Source organism: Rhinolophus ferrumequinum, chromosome 21, assembly GCF_004115265.2.
Source record: "Rhinolophus ferrumequinum isolate MPI-CBG mRhiFer1 chromosome 21, mRhiFer1_v1.p, whole genome shotgun sequence".
Classification (NCBI taxonomy): domain Eukaryota; kingdom Metazoa; phylum Chordata; class Mammalia; order Chiroptera; family Rhinolophidae; genus Rhinolophus; species Rhinolophus ferrumequinum.
In genome coordinates this window covers 41,442,720-41,465,078 of record NC_046304.1, presented here as the reverse complement: position 1 = coordinate 41,465,078, position 22,359 = coordinate 41,442,720, and the positions used below count along the sequence as shown (strand labels likewise).

General features: G+C 39.6%; 1 protein-coding gene across 1 annotated transcript; it reads right to left on the bottom strand.

Moving 5' to 3' along the window:
- Positions 1-8,322: 8,322 nt before the first annotated feature.
- On the bottom strand, positions 8,323-19,176 carry METTL2A (methyltransferase 2A, methylcytidine). The gene is made up of 9 exons (XM_033091748.1): positions 19,056-19,176; positions 18,807-18,898; positions 16,823-17,178; positions 15,683-15,732; positions 15,262-15,322; positions 13,877-14,016; positions 12,040-12,146; positions 10,114-10,179; positions 8,323-9,065 (listed from the first exon to the last, which is right to left on the bottom strand). Exons 1-9 carry the CDS (start codon positions 19,163-19,165, stop codon positions 8,908-8,910), a joined length of 1,140 nt encoding a protein of 379 aa, XP_032947639.1. The 5' UTR covers positions 19,166-19,176; the 3' UTR covers positions 8,323-8,907.
- Between the last annotated feature and the right edge of the window lie 3,183 nt (positions 19,177-22,359).

The following is a 22,359-nucleotide window of genomic DNA, read 5'->3' as shown; positions in this document are numbered from 1 at the left end:
TAGGAAGATCAGTTTCAGAAACACTTCTCTATTAGACTCGAATCTAAACCACATAACTTCCTGAGCAGTTTCACACGTGGAGCTCCCTTCCCAGCCAATGCAGCACTTTTTCTTTCTTTCTTTTTTTTTTTTTTTTGTATTAAAAATATCAAGAGATACCATTCGGAGTCAAACCGATAGTCTAGACAGTCTATATTTTTTTGAGTGGCACCAAGGTGGTGCTTTAATCTACCCTGACCACGTTTAATTGTCCTCTGTCCATCATTAGCAATCCTAAGGCTGAAAAAGTATGCAAAATCCCTTAGGGAGTTCAAGTTAGCCTGACAGATAAAAAAGTCAGAGAGCTTAGCAGATGGCAAAGAAACGGGAGCAAGGGGCAGGAAAAGGCTCATCTTTTTATTACCTAAGCCCAAAACCTAAGTCAGGTGCCAGGAAGATGAAATAAAAACTGTTCCTGTTGCTTTGAAATGTCTTGGAGATGCAAAGAAGGTCTTCAGTGGACCACTTGAGTTAATGTGTCTGTTCATTTCAAAAGACAAATGAAATACCATTCCAGTGCCTCATTCTTTTCCTTTTAAATAAATTCAGTACAATAGAAAAGATGGCAGCTCCCTTCCTTCTTTCTTCCCACCTTTTAAAATTCATTAGTTGAAGCCAAGCTCAGTAGTTGCTAGCACAGGGGTAGAGGGATGGATGGTGGTGACCCCATAGGGTTACTGGACCCAGGGCAGGGTGAGGAGGGTATTTGTATGAGGGAGTGGTGGCAACAGTGGCTTGGAATGGGGTGTCAGAGCCCAAGAGGGATGAAAAGGACATCCATGTGTGAGTGGTGGCAAAAGAATGGCTATGTGTGAGGGAATTGGCGCAATATAATAAGGATCATAGGAGTTGGGATTACTGGAAAAGGGAATTTCAAGTGCAGAGAATCAAAACTAGAATAAATCCTGTAGTGTTGGATTGGAATCAAAGGTATTAATCTGATGCTTTTCAATATATCTAAGTATAGAAATACAGATATAAGTATGTGTGTATATATTACTATATACATACATATATATCCCTCAGCTCCATCTGCTTTGGGGGCCTTGGAACAGGAATACCCCAATAGCAAAGGTTTCTAAATACCTTTCTCCACTGAGAGACCAGAACACCTTGGGGAAAATGGCTGATTCAGACTGGGGCAGAAAAAGTACAAGGTGGGCCTGGATCAATTTGTTTGAAGTGTTCAAAGAACAATGGGTTGCAGTAGCACTGGAAGGGGTTCCCACTGGCCAAATCTAAGACAATACGAGCATCAAAATGACAGTATACAATCACTGAATAAAAATGAAACTCACAAGTCCATATTAAGTAAATGAAGGAGAAAAGAAAGCCTTCCTTATGGAATGCCAACCAATACATGTAGGAGTGGTGGGATTAGAAAACATTATGTGGCTACCATCACAGGAGTAATTCATGAAGTCAAGAAACAGCAAGAGGTAAAGGTTGATGAGGAACGGGATATTTATAGTCTCAAAGCACAACCCGACAAAATATTAGTAACTTTTCAGTGGAGAATCCCAGCAGACACCTCAATTACGTGATCACGGTCAACATCACTAATAATGGGGTAATTCAAAAGCATGTATCCCAATAGGAGAAGCACAACACGACTTCCGACTTCCTACCAAGAAAAGAATTTGAACCCAATCATGGAAACATCAACAAACCTAATTTGAGGGGCAGTCTGCAAAATATACTGTAATCTTCAAATGTCAAGATCAAGCAAACAAGCCTGAAACAGATCCTGAAGAGGAAAGGAGAGAGTGAGGGCACAGGGTTGAAGAATAGTGTTATTGAGACATCATAAAAATGGCGGCATGAGGGACGCGGCGCCCTATGACCCAGGTGAACTGTTAACAGAGAGAAGCCCGCCTTCCAGGGGAATCCCCCCATTGTGTGAGAAGCTGGAATAGTGCAGAGAAAATATAACACTACAGCATGAGAGAGAAAAAAAGACTGTAGATGGAGAGAAAACAAAATATTCTACAAACGTACTCGAAAACAAAAGAAAGACCTCTTCCTATCAACCTGTTGCAGAAGCCACTCCTGAGATGTCTAGGAAGACAAATAATAAATCATTAATTGCCACAAATAACCAAGGCAACAAGACAGCTCAGAAAGAAAGTGAAAAGTCTCCAGAAAATGAACTCAAAGATGGAAATATGTGACTTAAATGACAGAGAATTCAAGATTGCAGTTCTGAAAAAATTCAACGAGATGCAATAAAACACAGAAAGGCAGTTTAATGAACTCAGAAACACAATCAAAGAACAACATGAACATTTTACCAAAGAGATTGAAATTTTAAGAAATTTTCTGGAGATTAAGAATTCAGTAGAAGAAATTAAGAATGAAATAGTCAGCTTAGGTAGTAGAGTTGACCAGATGGAGGAAAGAATCAGTGACATCGAAGATAAAAACCTGGAAATGACACGGATGGAAGAAGAGACTTGAGACTTAAAAGAAATGAAAGAACTCTACAAGAACTTTCTGACTCCATCAGAAAGAGCAATATAAGAATAATACCAGAAGGAGAAGAAAGAGAGAAGGGAACAGACAGTATATTCAAACAAATAGTCGAAGAGAACTTCCCAAACTTGTGGAAATAACTGGATTCTCGAATCCAAGAAGCAAATAGAACACCTAATTACCTCAACCCCAACAGGCCTTCTCCAAGGCACATTGTATTGAAGCTGTCTAAAATCAACGACAAAGAAAGAATCCTCAAGGCAGCCAGGGAAAAGAAGATGGTAACCTACAAAGGAGAGCCCATTACATTATCATCAGATTTCTCAGCAGAAACTCTACAAGCCAGGAGGGAGTGGAACCAAATATTCAAACTATTGAAAGAAATTATGAGCCAAGAATAATATATCCAGCAAAGATATCCTTTAGATATGAAGGAGGAATAAAGACTTTTCCAGACATACAGAAGCTGAGGGAATTTTCTAATACATGACCTGCACTACAAGAAATATTAAAGGAGGCTATTCGACCACCATCAACAGGGACAATTAGTGGCAACCAAAACATAAAAAGGGGGAGAGTAAAGGCCTAAACCGGAATATGGGAATGGAGAAAGTAGGCGTGCTGAAGAAAATGGAATACTCTAAATATCAAACTTTCTTTTACATAAACTTAAGGGAAACCACTCAAAAAAAATCCAGAACTGAAAATATACTGTAATAAGAGAAGAAACAAAGGGAAACATCATAGAGTACCACCACACAGAAATAATAGACAACAACAAAAAGGCAAAGAAACAATGGAGACACAGTCTTCCCAGAAAACTAAAGATAGAATGATAGGAAATCCTCACGTATCAATAATCACCCTAAATGTAAAGGGACTGAACTCACCAATAAAAAGGCGAGTAGTAGATTGGATCAAAAAACTAAACCCAATCATATGCTGTCTCCAAGACATGCATCTCAGCTACAAGGACAAGCATAGACTCAAAGTGAAAGGGTGGAAATTCACACTCCAAGCAAATGGTATCCAGAGAAAATCAGGTGTAGCTATACTGATATCAGATGAAACAGACTTCAGGGTGAAAAAGGTAACAAGAGACAAAGATGGACAATTCATAATGGTAAAGGGGACTATACAACAAGAAGACATAACAGTCATCAATATTTATGCCCCCAATCAGGGAGCACCAAAATATACCAAGCAACTACTAACAGAACTAACGGGAGAAATTGACCAAAACACAATTATACTAGTGGACCTAAATACGTCATTGACAGCTATGGATAGATCATCCAAACAGAAAATAAATAATGAAATAGCAGCCCTAAATGACACATTAGATGAAATGCACATAATTGACATTTGTAGAGGACTTCATCCTAAAACATCAGACTATACATTTTTTTCTAGTATACATGGAACATTCTCAAGGATAGACAATATATTGGGACATAAAACTAACCTCAGCAAATTTAAGAAGATTGAAATCATACCAAGCATATTCTCTGATCACAAGGCTTTGAAATTGGATATCAACCGTAAAAAGAAAGCAGGAAAAACCACAATACATGGAGATTAAACAACATACTTTTAAAGAACGATGGGTCAAAGAAGAAATTAGAGGAGAGACCAAAAGATACATAGAAACAAATGAGAATGAAAATACGTCCTACCAAAATTTTGGGGATGCAGCAAAAGCAGTTTTAAAAGGGAAATTTATATCATTATAGGCCTAACTCAAGAAATAAGAAAAATCCCAAATAAATAACCTCACGTTTCACCTTAAAGAACTAGAAAAAGAAGAACAAATGAAGCCCAAGGTCAGCAGAAGAATGGAAATAATAAAAATCAGAGCAGAACTAAATGAAATAGAGACCAAAAAGACAATAGAAAAAAGTAATGTGACAAAGAGCTGGTTCTTTGAAAATATTAACAAAATTGACAAACCCTTGGCTAGGCTCACTAAGATAAAAAGACAGAAGACACTAATACACAAAATCAGAAATGAAAAAGGGGAAGTTATCACAGATGCCACAGAAATACAAAGGATCATCCAAGAATACTATGAAGGAGTATATGCCACCAAATTCAATAACCTAGAAGAAATGGACAAGTTCTTAGAAACATATAGCCTTCCTAGGCTGAACCATGAAGAACTGGAAAATCTAAACAGACTGATCACCAGTAACGAAATTGAATCAGTCATCCAAAACCTTCCCAAAAGCAAAAGTCCGGGACCAGATGGCTTCAGTAGTGAATTCTACCAAACCTTCAAAGAGGATCTAATACCAATCCTGCTCAAACTCTTCCAAATAATTGAAGAAGAGACAGTACTCCCCAACTCATTTTATGAGGCTAACATTACCCTGATACCAAAACCTGGTAAGGATAACACAAAAAAAGAGAACTACAGACCAATATCTCTGATGAATACAGATGCAAAAATCCTAAACAAAATTCTAGCAAATCAAATGCAACAATGCATTAAAAAGATTATTCATCACGACCAAGTGGGGTTCATCCCAGGGGCACAAGGATGGTTCGACATACGCAAATCCATCAATATGATATATCACATAAACAAAATAAAGCACAAAAATCATATGATTATATCAATTGATGCAGAAAAAGCATTTGACAAGATACAACATGCATTTATGATTAAAACACTTAATAAACAGGCATAGAAGGAAAATACCTTAACATAATAAAGGCGATATATGACAAACCCTCAGCTAATCTCATAATTAACAGTGAAAAACGGAAGCCCTTTGGCTCTACGTTCAGGAACATGACAGGGCTGTCCCCTACCACCTCTGCTTTTCAACATAGTGTTGGAAGTCCTCGCCAGAGCAATCCGGCAAGAGAAGGAAATAAAAGGCATCCAAATTGGGAATGAAGAAGTTAAATTGTCACTCTTTGTAGATGACATGATGCTATATGTAGAAAACCCTAAAGACTCCACTAAAAAGCTATTAGAAACAATCAACAAATAGAGTAAAGTTGCCAGCTACAAAATCAACATACAAAAGTCCATTGCAGGGGCCGCCCGGTGGCTCAGGCAGTCAGAACTCCATGCTCCTAACTCTGAAGGCTGCCGGTTCGATTCTCACATGGGCCAGTGGGCTCTCAACCACAAGGTTGCCAGTTCAACTGCTCGAGTCCCATATGAGATGGTGGGCAGCGACCCCTACAACTAAAAAATTGAACGCGGCACCTTGAGCTGAGCTGCCAGATGGCTCAGTTGGTTGGAATGCGTCCTGTCAACCACAAGGTTGCCAGTTCGACTCCCACAAGGGATGGTGGGCTGTGCCCCCTGCAACTAGAAAACAGCAACTGGACCTGGAGCTGAGCTGCGCCCTCCACAACTAAGACTGAAAGGACAACAACTTGACTTGGAAAAAAGGCCTGGAAATACATACTGTTCCCCAATAAAGTCCTGTTCCCCTTCCCCAATAAAATCTTAAAAACAAAACAAAAAACGTCCATTGCATTCTTATATACTAACAATGAAATCTCAGAAAAAGAAATAAAAAAAAATTCCTTTTGCAATTGCAGCAAAAAGAATACCTAGGAATAAACTTAACCCAGGCTTTGAAAGACCTATATGCTGAAAACTACAAGACATTTTTAAAATAAATTGAAGAAGACACAAAGAAATGGAAAGACATTCCGTGCTCATGGATTGGAAGAATCAACATAATTAAAATGGCCATATTACCCAAAGCAATATACAGATTTAATGCAATCCCCATCAAAATCCCAATGGCATTTTTCAAAGAAATAGAACAAAAAATCATCAGATTTGTTTGGAACCACAAAAGACCCCGAATAGTCAAAGCAATCTTAAGAAAAAAGAACAATGCTGGAGGTATCACACTCCCTGACTTTAGCTTGTACTACAGGGCAACGATAATCAAAACAGCATTGTATCAGCAGAAAAACAGACATGTAGACCAATGGAATAGAATTGAGAACTCAGAAATAAAATCACATATATATGGACAGATAATTTTTGACAAAGAAGCAAAAAATATACAATCGAGAAAAGACAGCCTCTTCAATAAATGGTGCTGGGAGAATTGGAAAGCCACGTGCAAAAGAATGAAACTGGACTGCTATCTGTCACCATGTACCAAAATTAATTCAAAATGGATCAAAGACTTAAGCATAAGACCTGACACAATAAACTGTATAGAAGAAAACATAGGTACTAAAGTTAAGGACCTTGGGTTCAAAGAGCATTTTATGAATTTGACTCCAAAGGCAAGGGAAGTACAAGCTAAAATAAATGAACAAGACTATATCAAACTTAAAAGCGTCTGCACAGCAAAAGAAACCATCGACAAAATAAAGAGGCAACCAACTGAATGGGACAAGATTTTTGCAAACAGTGCCTCCGATAAGGGGCTAATATCCAAAATATATAAGGAACTCATGCAACTCAACAACAAAAAAAACAAACAACCCAATTGAAAAATGGGCAGAGGAACTGAAGATACATTTCTCCAAAGAGGACATACAAATGGCAAATAGACATATGAAAAAATGCTCAACATCACTAATCATCAGAGAAATGCAAATAAAAACCACAATGCGATATCACTCACCCCAGTTAGAATTGGTGTCAACAAGACAAATAACAAGTGTTGGAGAGGCTGTGGAAAAAGGAACCCTCATACATTGTTGGTGGGAATGCAGACTGGTGCAGCCATTATGGAAGGCAGTGTGGAGGTTCCTCAAAAAATTACGAATAGAATTACCGTGTGACCCAGCAATCCCTCTCCTGGGTATCTACCCAAAAAATCTGAAAACATTTATCCATAAAGACACGTGTGCTCCAATGTTCACTGCAGCTTTATTTACGGTGGTCAAGACATGGAAACAACCAAAGTGTCCTTCAAAAGATGAATGGATAAAGAAGTGGAATACTATTTGGCAGTAAGAAAAGATGAAATAGGACCATTTGTGACAACATGGGTGGATCTTGAGATTATAATGCTAAGTGAAATAAGTCAGACAGAAAAAGCAGAGAACCATGATTTCACTGATATGTGGTATATAAACCAAAAACAACAAAAGAACAATAAATGAGAAACAAAAACTCATAGACTCAGACAATAGTTTAGTGGTTACCAGAGGATGAAGGGGGAGGGGAGTGGGAGATGAGGGTAAAAGGGATCAAATATATGGTGATGGAAGGAGAACTGACTCTGGGTGGTGAACACACAACGGGATTTATAGATGATGTAATACAGAATTGTACACCTGAAATCTATGTAATTTCACTAACAATTGTCACACCAATAAACTTTAATTAAAAAAAAAAAGAAAACAAGCCTAAGTATTGTTCCAGACTAAAGGAGGCTGAGACATGGCTACTAAATGCAATAAAATGGCTTTTTTCCCCCCCAGTGATAAAAGGTATCTTGGGACCATTGGGAAAACTTGGTTATCTGTGCATGGCAGTGTTTACATGTAAATTTCTACTTCTGATGGATTTGATGATATAGAAGAACATCCTATACCATAAATTATACATTAAAATATGTAGGAGTGTTGGAACATCACCTTGCAATTTACTCTCAAAAATGATTGGAAAAAAAAAACCTGACTATTCTGGTAATATACTTTTCTGTAAGTTTGGAATTAAAAAAAACTGCTCATGTCTTTTCACATATGTAACTAAAATTCTGAAAGTATTATGAAAATATCTAAGTTTAAGTTGAAAATCCAAAATGTAGGAATGAAGAATTGCAATTATTTATTTGATAAAATTAAGAATACATCATATAACTTATGGACCATCAAGAGAGAAATGTATACAAGTGATAACTGAAAAAAAGCAGAACATTAATACAGATGACGATCACATTCAGAAATGAAGTGATGTGGCTAAAATGAAGTCCTCTCAATTCCTTTTGTCTCAAACATCGAAGGACCCAATGAAAAAATAAGACAACTTTGCTAAAAGTGAAGATCCTTTTACTTTTTAGACACAGGTTATTTAGAGGAAGAAAAGTACTTAACATACCATGGGACCAGGTGTTTGAATTCCCAAATACTTTAATAAAACTTACTGTAAAATGACTCTATCATATCACATGACACTTTCACATGAAAATAAACTCTTGATGTCTTCTAATTTCCTAATTCCCATGAATATTTCAGTTATTGAGATAAATTACAAAATGGCAAGACTGTTTGAGATTTCAAAGAAAAAACTTGAGAAAAGTATGTATTAAAGGGCTTCACAAATAGAAAGCACAAATGTTAGAATCTTGATGAAAAGTAATTTTTCCTAGGTTCAAGGCTCAAATTTACTTGAACCATTGAACTGCTGTCCAACATCAACAAGAAACCACTTGTGGATATTCTTTTAAAAATGCCAGGTCAGGAACCAGTGCTGGATGGAAGAGGCTTGCGGTATTTGCACTGAATCCAAACTCGGTACATTGTCAGCTGCTTCCCTCGGTTCACTTGCAATCGGCGATCCACCAGGTTCTGAACCTTTTCCAGTCCAGCAGTAGTGAAAAGTGTGTCCAGTTCATCTAGTTTGGAAGAGAGATGTTTATGTATTTCCTCCCGAGGAAAATGCATAGTGTCTACCACTTCCTATGTTAAATGGAGCTCCTAGAGATTGCTGTCATTATTCACATATTTAAGGGGCTTCAGTGGGGCTGTTTAGTTATAGAGGCAGCAGCGGCTCTGTAACAGCAAGTTCATGTTTAGGTAGGAGAAGCCAAACCATCTGGGAACGGCAGCCTGCAAGAGGGAGAGCTCCCCTAAGACTCAGCTGAGAGGGAGGAATTTTCACAAAGGGCTCTATGGACACTTTAAAATTACATGTAAAGACCTATATGTATATCGGGGGTGCCAAAAAATGTGTACAGGAGGATACGTTGGTCAAAGTTGCTCAAGCAGTAGTTCGCCGTGATCTGAAGTGTCTGGACGCTGATGGTAACCACTTTGAGCACCTATAGTAACTGTAGAAGTCAAACATGACTTGTATTCTTTTGTTACCGGTATATATTAAATATTACAATTTTAATACTGTTTTCCTCTCTTAATACGTATACATTTTTTTGGCACCTTCTGCATATGTCAAAGCCTTTTTTTTTTTTCCCTAAGAGGAGAGGTTCCATTACTTTAGCCAAAGGCTCAAAAATGTGTGTGATGTGACAAAGGGCCCAGGAATGGAGAAAACTGCAGCCGGGCAAGCAGCTGAGAGCAGTTCTAGGTGATACCCGGACCCCAGTGAACGGTAAGTGCACCCTAACTCAGATGCACCTAAGGCACAACCCGGCTTACAGTGTAAACAGCTGCACTGGATCTTGCAAAACAGCCTGGTTTCCTCCCGTTTTGGACAAAGCGACAGAGAGAAAGAGCAACAGCAGAAGAGCAAGGTGGAAGACTCAGTACGTACAAGCTGAGCCCACCTGGAGAACAGCGAGCAGGTCAGGTTGGCTGTGAGGGGGGGAAGGGCAGGAAAGGGTGCAAAAGATAGGAGGGCCAGATGACTTTGCTTCTGAAAATACACTGAGGAACACTTAATATGGTACTTTGGGAATGTTAGCATAAAGATGAATGTTTTTATACCTTGTGTGAAGAAGTAAACTCTGGTGCCATCACCTCTCACATAGAAATTTTCAGACAGACACTGACCTGCAGAGTGATGTGGTAAAAATTAGGGAAACATTACAACACGTCTTTGAATTTCATCACATATCAAATGTCAATCAAATGTACGTCACATATCAACTTTTTGGACAGAGAACAGAATTCTTTCTTGGTTATACTTGGTACTTGGCAGGAAATCTGCAATTTCTCTCCTATTAAAGGATTGGAGCTTTGGAGAAGAGCAGTCCAAGGGGAATACTCAAACTGCAGTGCTAGATTCTGAGCCCCGTTCTACAGTTCTATTTGATGCTGGAACAGGTTGTTTGTCTCCTTTTCCTGATTAATACCTGATTAATACATACTCTTTGTTAAAAAAAAAAAAAGAAAAAGGAAAATCAAGCAGTATAGCCAAGTTTAAGAAAAGGAAATAAGAATAAGACAGCCACCAATATCATTTTGGTGACTGTCCTTTAGCATGTCTGTCCATGTGTCTACACACATTCATAAATAACACACAGTTTTTATCCTGGACACTCTCTTCCCTTCTGTTGCTAAACCCCTGACTTTATGCCAATTTAACACCCTGGTGTGTAATCCTTCACTTTGTGAATATCAATATAATCTCACTTGCTTTACTTACTTGTGTATTTCTCCCCAGCCACTATTAAACGTGGATCAAGTTTAAAATACTCATCTGCATAGTTTTTCTCACTTGGTAATACAATGCCCTTTCTGCCCCCCACACCAGTGGTATGGGTCTATCTCACACGGCAGGCACAACAGTCCCCTATCCAGAGACATTCACTTTGTTTCTAAGACTTTGCTCGTGCATGTTATGGGCTGGTTCTTGAAGAATTCCCAAAAGGACTGTTGAATAGATAATACAGGGTGCTTTTAAAAAAGGCCATAACAATTCATGTTTCCACCAGTAATGAAAGAGCATATTATCTTTCTTTGAATTGGCCAGTAATAGGTTTAAGAACTGGTATCTCATTGTAATTTTTGTTTCCTTGAACTTTTGTTTTTGGCCATTTGGGTATGTTCTGTGAATCAACTCTAAAATATTCTTTCCGTTTTTTGGGTGGGTCACTGATCTTTTCTTTATCAATTTGCCAACAGCCCCTTGAAGAACATAGATATTAAGTCTTTATCTGTTCTATGCACCAAAAATATTTGTCTTGTAACTTTTTTTTTTTTTAAGATTTTATTGGGGAAGGGGAACAGTACTTTATTGGGGAACAGTGTGTACTTCCAGGCCTTTTTTCCAAGTCAAGTTGTTGTCCTTTCAGTCTTAGCTGTGGAGGGCACAGCTCAGCTCTAGGTCCAGTTGCCATTGCTAGTTGCAGGGGGCACAGCCCACCATCCCTTGCGGGAGTCAAACCAGCAACCTTGTGGTTGAGAGGACGCGCTCCAACCAACTGAGCCATCCGGCAGGCAGCTCAGCTCAAGGTGCTGTGTTCAGTCTTAGTTGCAGGGGGCGCTGCCCACCATCCCTTGCAGGACTCGAGGAATCGAACTGGCAACCTTGTGGTTGAGAGCCCGCTGGCCCATGTGGGAATCGAACCGGCAGCCTTCGGAGTTAGGAACATGGAGCTCTAACTGCCTGAGCCACCAGGCCGGCCTGTCTTGTAACTTTTTAATGGTATCTTTTGCCATACCACATTTAAAATTATTTATGTAATCAAATGTCTTTTTTTAAAAATAATCTCATCTAAAAGCAGCCATATTGGTTAAAAAAGACCTCCTTAATATCTAGATTATACAAGTCTTCAAAAATAGGCCACCTTTGCCATGCATCAAGTGGCTTTATACATGGAACTGTAATTCTAGAGTCTCTATGCTGTTCTACTAATTTGAATGTCTGTTCTGATGGCAAAACCAGTTTTGATTATAGTAGCAAAATACCTTTTTTAAACCGAAGCTGGGCCATGTCATAGCGCCCATAATCTCGCAGAAGCATCATCCCTCCAGGCTTCAGAAGTCTGCTCAGCCTGTTGAGTGCCTTCTGCATCCTGTGGAGCGACAGGGAACGAAGTTCAGGCCTGTTTAAAAACAGGGTTCCTTTTCCCTTTCGCATATCCCAAAAAGCCCATGGACTTCCTTACCCTGAAAGCTTAGATCCTCTGCCCTTGTTTCCATTAGAGCGGGAGCACACACCCAAACTTCTGATGTGCTTCCTGCTGCCTGATCACAACTGTGGCTTCGACCCACTGCCTTTGGTATAAAGAGGCCTGAGGATAACCTACTTCTGCCTTCCGGCTCCACGGTAGGGGAAGAGACACACTCTCCACCTGGTTCTCTTGCTCCTCCTCCTGGGATCGCCTCCTGGGGAAGCCATCCCTGCCCCATGCTCCCATGGCTCTCTGATGGGAGCCCTGAACACCCCGATGCGGGACTGCTAGCTGACTCATCTGCATGCACGAGGCCCAAGCTCTTTGAATGCAGATTTGAACTTTCCATTTGTTAACTAAAGACGGAACCTCAAGAACTTACACTTTACATGGTGACAGTCAGTATGCAAATGAGTGACTATGGGTGGAGCGCTTCACATTTCCTACTACACTTTCCATATTGAGGGTTGGTGCAGGTTTTATCTTTACTAACTTCATAAGTATAAATGCTACAAACTTACAAAAAAAGTTTGAAAGTCCACTAAAATACTGAATGAATTTTTTTTTAAATTTTATTGGGGAATATTGGGGAACAGTGTGTTTCTCCAGGACCCATCAGCCCCAAGTCATTGTCCTTCAATTTAATTGTGGAAGGCGCAGCTCAGCCCCAAGTCCAGTCGCCATTTTCAATATTTAGTTGCAGGGGGAGCATCTCACTGGCCCATGTGGGAATCTAACTGGCAACCCTGTTGTTCAGAGCTCGCGCTCTAACCAACTGAGCCATCGGGCCACCCCTGAATAATGAATTTTTAATTTTAATGCTTTGTTTCAGTCCATGTAACTTTTTAGAAGTTTGTACCATTTAAGCTTCTGTGGTTATTAATGTTTAGAACCATGCCAGGCTTTGGGGCCACTCTCCATCTGCCTTTATTGCACACTCACGATATCTCTGTCAGGTCAGATGACTCAGTGCTATTCTAGAGGAAATGTGGGCTAGAGAAAATCAATCGCTCTCCTGGGTCTCCAACCAACACTGCTTCCTTGAGATAGTATTTCGCCAGGACGACAGGTTACCTATGCCTACAAGGCTTTAACAGTATCTTCTAGGGTATAGCAATTGAATTTTTTTCTTACCTAAACTTGACTATATGGAATTCTACTATACTTCATTTTTTCCTCAGAACTTAGGCACCAGAGAACACCTGAGTTAAGCTTCACTGTAAATTTTGTGCTGTTAACAAGCTTGATTTAAAGCATTTAAAAAGGCCAATAATGAGACATTATCTAACAGCAGTGGTACGCACCGTTCTAAAACAGTGCTATGCAATTATCAACAGAGAAATTTCTCTACACATCCATTAAAGACTGCTCCCCTATTCTGCAGGGATATTAAACCACAAAAATAAGGAGAACTGACCACTGCAGTCAACAAGCAGAGGTGTAAAGGCTGAAACAAAGTTTGACTTCAAGACGAATTTAGGAAAATGGCTGAGACACTTATATCACTTTGGATGGAGTGGCTCTTCCTGTCTATCAGAACACCCTTTTTATGGAGGGCCCAACTCTGATATCAAGGTCCCTGACCAAAGCTTTGTTTTTGTTACACTGCTGGTTAAGGATCTAAAACTTACTTGTCTGGAACAATTGCTGAAAGAACAAATATGAGGATGATGACATCAAGACTATTGCTAGGAAGTGGGTAACTCTTATCTTCATTGCACAAATCATGAACAAAGGCAAAACACCGAGAAGGATCATATGCTGAATTTGTCTGCAGACAGTTGGGAGACAGAGATACATGGGTTAGAAAATGTTCACTAAGCCTCAAGGAAAGCTAATCTTGCTTTAAGTGTAATTGCAGTTCCTTCCCTCGGAGGGATAGACCTCTAATCATTAAGGCACACATTCTTACTCAAAGGCTAAGACTCAGGAACAATTCTAGTGAAAAGCCTGTGGAATCTAACTGGTGCTTTTAAAATGGAATGTTTGATTCCTCTGCTTTTCCTCTAAGTCTGATACAGAGACTTAGATTTGAGGACTAGAAAATGATCAGGAAGATAAGTGACCAAGAGGGAAAAGAAAAACCTAAGGAGAGAGACAAAACATATCGAAAAAGCATGATTTAAAACAACTCCCAATCCAACTATAGCATATTACACAGATCATAGAATTCTCCAGGAAAGTTTATTTCTCTAAATGTGGAAAATTTAACATATTATAAGACACATTTTAGGGTAACGTCCATTTCCACATCTTCCCTTGCCATCTCTTCTCCAAAAATGTAACTTTGTTCCTCACTGGCCACAGCTAATTCAAGAAGAACAAGTAGATTATCAGTTGGGCTGGGTCAACCAGATTCTTTCTGGAGACTTTAGAATAGGGACACAGTCATTCTGGTGAAGTTCTAAGAACACCTGAACAAGGTGGACTTGTAAGGGGCTGGGAGGAGCAAGCATGTCTGTGCCACATGCAAACCCAGGAAAAACCTACTACAAAAAGCTAGCCTGAAAAGAGAAAACAAATAGAAAAGGGAAATGAGCACTGGACAATGAGAGTAAAACACCATGAACTGGAGGGAGGTGCTGTGACAGAAGGAGGGGGTGGCAACATCTCACCAGCCAGCCAACTCACCTTGGGTATCTGACACCTTTTCAGGGCTGACTAACTGTCTTGGCTATACTTTACACTCTTGGGATTCTATGACATTCCACTTTATTGGCTGAGTTTGTCTAGATGTTTCTGTAACTTGTAACTCAAAGAACCCTGACTGAAAGAAATCATCTCATTTCAAGCTTTAAAAAAAAAAAGTTTGGAGAGGTCAAGAGACCTGCCCAAAGTCCTACAGCTGGCAAGTGGCACATTCTGTATCATGCTTGGCCCTTTCCTCTACCCCAGGCTGTTTCAGTAATCTTCTGCTTTCAGACCACAGTACAATTAAGAAAATAGAGACCTTTGTTTTTAGGAGATACCTTTCCTTTAATCAGTGAAAATCACTGATAGGAGCTACTGTACTTACCTGGACAAGTTCTATAGCTTCGGAAGAAAAATCACAACAGTAAACAAAGAGTCCCGGGTCACTGAGTGGCAGAAAAAACAGAATTACATTACAACTGGATTATGTCTCTTCTATTTCCTGTGTAGCAGAGTTAAAATATCAAAGACACCTTATATTAACAATGTAACATAGGTTTTAAACCTCACTAATTTCCCTGATGACAAAGGTAACTTACAAATCTTCTTACTCAAAGGCTAAGAATCAGGATTAAATCAAATTAAATCAAAACAATCCATAAATCGATAATGTAGAAATCTAAATCTCCCATAATCCACGGTTTCCAATTAACCATTGTTATATTGAAGTAAAACTTTTGGTAAACAACAACTTCCTACTTTTCTCCTCTTTGCTGTCATATAGTTAAACTTCGTAACACACTTACTTGTTAGTTTGCAAAATTGGAAAGACTGTGTTTCCCACACCACAACCAACCTGCAGACAGAAATGAACTATTAATCACAGAATTAAACACAAAGAATTAATTCCCTGAAGCTAGACAAATAATTAACAATAGATAATCCTGCCTAATTGTTATTAGGGAAGATGTAGTGATCAGAGCTAAATAGTACCCATGACCTTCTCTGACCTTGACCTCAGGAACTCTTAAAAAGGTAGCCATAAAAGAGGAGAGCATGGGTTGCTTTTACTTTTTGAATTCTAGCAAATGATCCCATAGATGAAATAATTTCTTACTGAAAGCCACCATATCATAGAAAAATGTTTTTAATAGACTGAGCTGAAAGATTCATGAAAAGGGAACTATGGTTAAACTATCCTAATACAGTGCTGAGTGTGGTAATAATAAAAACAATACCATTTACTGAGGGCTTACTATGTGCCAGGTACTATTCTTCGCCATTTTACATACATTATCTCAATTAACCCTCATAAAAACTATGAGGCAGAGAGAGAGAGAGAGAGAGAGAGAGACAGACAGACAGACAGACAGAAGTCCTGTTCTGCTTGGGGAGGCTAAGGGACTAGTACAGTCATGCCATAGGACTCAATTCTAAGGCTAATCAGCTTCCAGTGGAGTGCGTAGTCACCATTTGTGAGTTTACATTCTAGTACCCACCTAGATAGGTCTAACCTTGCCTCTTCAATACCGTCCAAACTCAGAAGACAAGAATTCTCCACACCCGAGAAGCAGGCACCATCCCAACTAACCTTTCCATTTTATAACTATTAGAAGAGAAATAACAGAAGTTGTCTTGTAACCTGGGACTCTTTTCCAGATGGCAGGTATAGCACAACCTGCAACTTTCAGACGCAATATGATATACCCACATAGCACCTTAGGTGATCTATCTTATTTGCCATCACCACCAGATTATCTCTACATTTAAGAAATTTCATTAATTCATAAATGGAGATGATTCCAGGCCAACATGAGGGTCAAGTCTAGTCAGCTTCATCAGATAGAAGTTACTTTGTGGTCAGACCCTCTATGCTGACCAGGTACACAATATATTATAACAACAACTTCACTAACCCCACTACCAGGACAATAAAGGTAGGTTACCTCAAGTATTCGGTAGGTGGCTGAGGATCCAGGAAACTCATCAGCACAGATTTCCAGGTGACCGAGTTTCTGAGTTACATTCTCTTCCACAGGAAGGGTCTGTGTTTTATGTCCAAGGCTGTTTGAAGAACACTTGTGCTGATCTATTATTAAATCAGGTCCATCCTCACTCCTCCTACATCCAGGAACTTCACTCCTCTTGTTCTCTGTGTGCAAATCTGCCGAGTGATTTTGGTTTTGGCTAGGTGCCAGCTCCGGGAATTCAGTAAAAAGCCAATGTCTGTCCTTGAAAAATCCATTTTCATGGATTTTGTAGAAATCGTTCCAGTATTTGTGGGCATTGATTTCATAATCAACTGTAAATATTTAAGAAAAAAAATTTAAGAACCATCTCTCAATATTTTATTTGTATCTAATATGAATTATACTGCTTCATTGAATGTCATTTTATACTAAAAGTATCCTCAAGTAGAGCCATAGCCTCAGAGCTGGGTATCATTTAGTCCTACCACCTATCACTTGAATTCCCTCTACAGCCTGTCCTTCCACGGGGTCCAACTTCTGCCAAGAACTTACTGACTATTAATTCTTTTCCTACATCTTTGGATGACTCTTAAAATTCTAATGTTAAGCAACAAATCTGTCTAATCACTCCTGGTCAAAAGATTCTATCATTTCTCAGGACCATACAGAACAACTCTTTTGTGTTTGAGGACAGTTATTTTCCCCTCTAAATCTTCTCCTTTATAAGCTAAATGTCCCAGGTTCTTCAGTCGTTCCCCAGGTAAATTCAATGGTTCCGATACAGGCAGCTCTTCTTTATATATGTTCCTCTGTCTGTGGTTCTTTATAGTGTGTGGAGCCCAGAAATAAATTCTACTACTTATAGATGCTAAAAACAGAAAGGTTAAAAGGAAAATAGAAAATGCTGATGAGGAAAAATGTCTTTAGATGAGAAGAGTTTTGATGATAGAGGACAGGGATACCAAAGAAGTGTGAACTGTTTAAAAGAAAGCTGTTGTTTAAGGTGATCAAGGTAGTCCTAGATTTCAGTTTTCTGTTTTTTGCCAATATAGGATCTTGACTAGTGTAGTACAAAGAAAAACCTAAGAAATTGGATTTTAGTTTTGCCACTGCTATTACTAACTAACTGCTTACCTCTGGGCAAGGCACTTAATGTCCTGTGGTCCAAGTTTCTTTAACTGTAAAAAGAGGATATTGGACTACATGATTTTCAAAATCCCTTTCAATTTTAACTTGCTTTGATCTAGTCTCTATCAAACTTGTAGGGTAAATATTTTGTAACTAAAATGTTCTAACTGTATAAAACTCTTTCAGAGATTACTACTCCCCAGTTTCTAGTCCCACCTTCAACTGTCTCTTAAGACATGACATAAGCCCAACTAGTTCTAGTTTTAGTATCTAGGGATACTTCGCAGTGAAATGATCCACCTCTCTAGAAGTGGCTTCTTTTTCTTTGGCCAGACTTACCTCCATTCTGCTTCATCCATCTTTCCTTTGCAGAAGCCCTAAATCCTCATAGCCATTATACAAGGAAAAGACACATAATTCACCAGTCATTAGCCCCTCCTCCAACAACATTTAGGATCTGACCACTAAGATCAACTTCAAAGGCAACATTTCCACAGGCAAAGTGTTATCATGTAAAAAGTATATCCTCTAAGACAATGTGTGGCGGTTGCCATAGGCCAACCATATTAATAGGGATCTAGTTAACATAACTGAAAACCAGAAAATATTGTCAACCCAAACCAAAACACCCTTTATGCCCTAACAACATTTTACGGTGTAGCCCTTTTCCATCCATGCACATCCCCTCCCCATCCCGTTCTACCCCCGAGTTTGGTATCAGTCCAGTCAAAAAGGCTCTTGGTGGCCTCGGTTCTCTGGCCTCCGGGAGAGCGCGTCCAGCAGTTAGGCCGGCTGTGGATACCATTGAGGCCCCCTCGCCTCCTGGGCGCACCTTGCTTCTCCTGGCACACCCGCTGGGTACTGTTCTCCCTGACTTTCTTCTCGGCTGCCGCGGCCTGCTCTTCTGACCACTCCACATTGTCCCTGGAAAAACCAAACGGGATGCTTAAGGGCCTCACGTTCCCGCTGTGGGCAGGGTGAGGTGCTGGCCTCGAAGCACCTCTCCTGTGGGGGCAGAGCGCCTTGAGTAGGGCAACGGGACAGGGCGAGCCGCGGGCTGGGGGAGGGAAAGGGTGTTTACCAGGCATTGTGGTGGAAGACACGCGCCGGATCGCTCAGGAACCGGCTTCCAAACTGCGGCCGCTTTCCTCCGGGCACCGCGGGCGTGCCTTCATGGTAGGCGCCCGCCATGACACCGGAGCCGGAAATGCCTACCTTTCCGTAATGCGAGAACTTCCTGCGGGCCACGCCCCCCTCCGGAAGGCTCGGGGTCTGGGCGGGAAAAGACAGAGGCGAGGCGAGGCGGGGCGGGGCCGCGCGCCCTCGGCTGCCAGTGTCCTGGAGGGTCTCGAGCTCCGCCGGGTGCGGCGGGCCCTGAGTTGGGGAGGGGCTCTCTGGGGAAGGGGAGCGCCGGCGGAATCTCGCACCGGGGTCGTTGTTCCTGGAGGAGGCGCTGATGGACGTGCATGCCGGCAAGAAAGTGCGAGATGTTTCACTTGAGCCGTCTTTCAATGCTGGGTTCCTCTAACAGGTTCCCCCGTTTCCCTCAAGTTGTAAGCCAGGAAAAATCTTGAGTCGCTTTTAGAATTAAGGGTTCTTCATTCAGCTCCACTGTAGAGCTGATGGCCAGAAGAATTTAGGAAGGTAGCACGCACGGTTAGGAAATAGGGCAATTTTCTAGCTTCTCTAGTCAGCTTTTCATAGTATGCTACGATATGTATTTTAAATTATATATATCATATATATCAGATATATATATCAGATATATATATATATATCTTCACACTATTTTTCTGGGGGGGAGGGGAGGATATGAAATGAATTCCGAGAACACGAAGTTTATTCTGTCAGATCAAATGGAATAACAAGGACAAGTCTATAAAAAATGTGTAACCTACCTTTTTGAATTATCCATACCTGAGCTTGTTCTCACAATCAAGATTGTAACACATACGCACGTATAGTTTGTTACATTAATACATTTCAACCTTACATTTTTATTTAGATAATTACTACAAACTGATTCTCACAAGAATCTAGAAGAAAGTATGCTGTCAACATAAGGTTAGTTAAGAAGACTTCCAGGAGAAGAGTGATGACTACCATTTGGAAAAAGAGAAGAAAAGGGTTAATTAATTGAGTAGTGCAGTACGAGATTTAGCACAGTGATAACCAGTGATCATTTACTCCATTGCAGATTCTTTCCGTAGGCAAAACTAAGGGGAGCAAAAAGAAATTCTATGCCTTTCCCACCAAAGAAACGGGAACAATCCCCAAACGCTCTCTAATCACAAAGAAAAATACACAAGTGAATAAAAAAGATAAGATAGTAGTTCAAATAAAGAACTTGTACTTTATTTGAAGACAGAATACTTTCGCCATTGTCATGGTCTTTTGAAACATTTTGAACAAAACCTCCTTTCCAAATAACAAGTACAAGGATTTCTATCTTTTCTCAAAGCCAGCTGTTTGCAGATATGATGGTTGATTTATATGTATTCTTGGCATCTTGTTCTCTCATCTACAGGCTTTTTTCCTCCCCACACCAAAAGCTGTACGTGTTCCCAAATCAACAGTCCCACTGTGTACTTTCTTGTAAAGAGCTCACTCTGTCTTCGCTTGAAGTTACTTATATTCGTTCCAATTGAGTCATTTAAAATGTCAAACAACTTGGGCCTTGTTTATGAAATCTGATAAAGTATCCTAAACTTAACTTTTATACAATTACCTTTGGTTGACCTGTACAACTCATTTTTCTTCATCTTTTGAAGCACCTAGAATAATTTTTCAGAAGACATTTGGGAGACACGGCTGTGAGTCCTTTGAGGTATCAAACTTTATATGGACTTCAGCCGGCACTGCATTTCAGAGGAGCTAAGGGTCCCTCTGCTGGTGAGTAGTGAGAACTCTTCTAGTTCAGTGGGTGGCATGGGTTCAAAGGATGTAAAGGTTAAAAACTCTGAGTCTGGATTATTGCTTTGGGTGGACACGGGTAGTTAATTACTTTTCTTTCAGTTCCAATTAGTGGAAATTATGGTCTGTGTAAGCATGGGCTCTGGAACTGAATGCCAGGGAAGGCACCGTGGTGTCCTAATTTGCTCTGGTTAACATTTCGCAGAAACTGGACAGCATTTGTAACAGCCCTAGATAATTGAATAAGCTGGTTTAACAACTCTAATTTTAAAACAACTTTTCTGTTTTTTTTTCTTATTGCAACATAAAGATGTGTTTATCGTAGAACATTTGGAAGATATAGGTAAGACAAGAAAATACCCCATCCTATCCTTAATTTAACCCATTAAACACTTTGGTTTATATCCTTCCAGTCTTTTTTTCTAATTTATTTATAGAAATAATTTTTAAGTTAAAGTATATTCAGAACAAACTGTTTTGTGTTTTTTACAGCTTCACTGAGGTATAATTTACATACAATTAAATCCATCCATTTTAAGTATACAGTTTGATGAGTTTTCATAAAAATCTATTTGTGCAACCACCATCATAATTAAATTTTAGAACTAACCCATAAAGTTCTCTCATGCCTCTTAGCATTTGTAGCCTGCTTATAAACTTAATAGCTTGTGAACATCATTCTTTTGTTTGAAATATTCTTTTACATCATTTTAATGACTCTGTTTTATATAGCTGTATCTTGATTTATTAGACATTTAGGGTTCTTTAAGCTTCTTACTTAAAAATTCAACATGATAAACATCTTTATAACTAAATCATTTTGTACATTCATGATTATTTCTTTGGGAATAATTTCTTGAAGTGGAAGTGCTGAGTCAGTGGTTATAATTAGCTCCATTACGAAATTCTGTGAGGTCTGAGCATATGTTCACTGTTATATGAGGTCAGACAATTAAGTTTGCGAACTCATCCTAGAAAAAGGGCTACATACCTCATTGCTGAATATCACTACGGTCACCTTCGAAGTACTCCTCTTGGAAAGCTATGCACTGATGCCAGCACCTAGTCCACTTTTCAAAGCAGTTTTGGAACTCTTTTTCTGGAATGGCCATCAGAGCTGTCATATTACCCTTAATGTCCTGAATGTCATCAAAATGTCTTCCTTTCAATATTTTCTTTATCTTCGGGTAAAGAAAGAAGTCACTGGGGGCCAGATCAGGTGAGTAGGGAAGGTGTTCCAATACATTTATTTGGTTACTGGCTAAAGACTCCTTCACAGACAGTGCTGTGTGAGCTGGTGCATTGTTGAGAAAAGTTCGGGTCGTCTTTTTTACACAGCCTTTTCAGCACTTTCAAATGGTTAACTGTTTGTCCAGTTGGTAGACATTCATACGGAATAATCCCTCTGATATCAAAAAAGGTTAGCAACATCGTTGCAACAAGTTCACGAACTTGATTGTCACACTTCATAT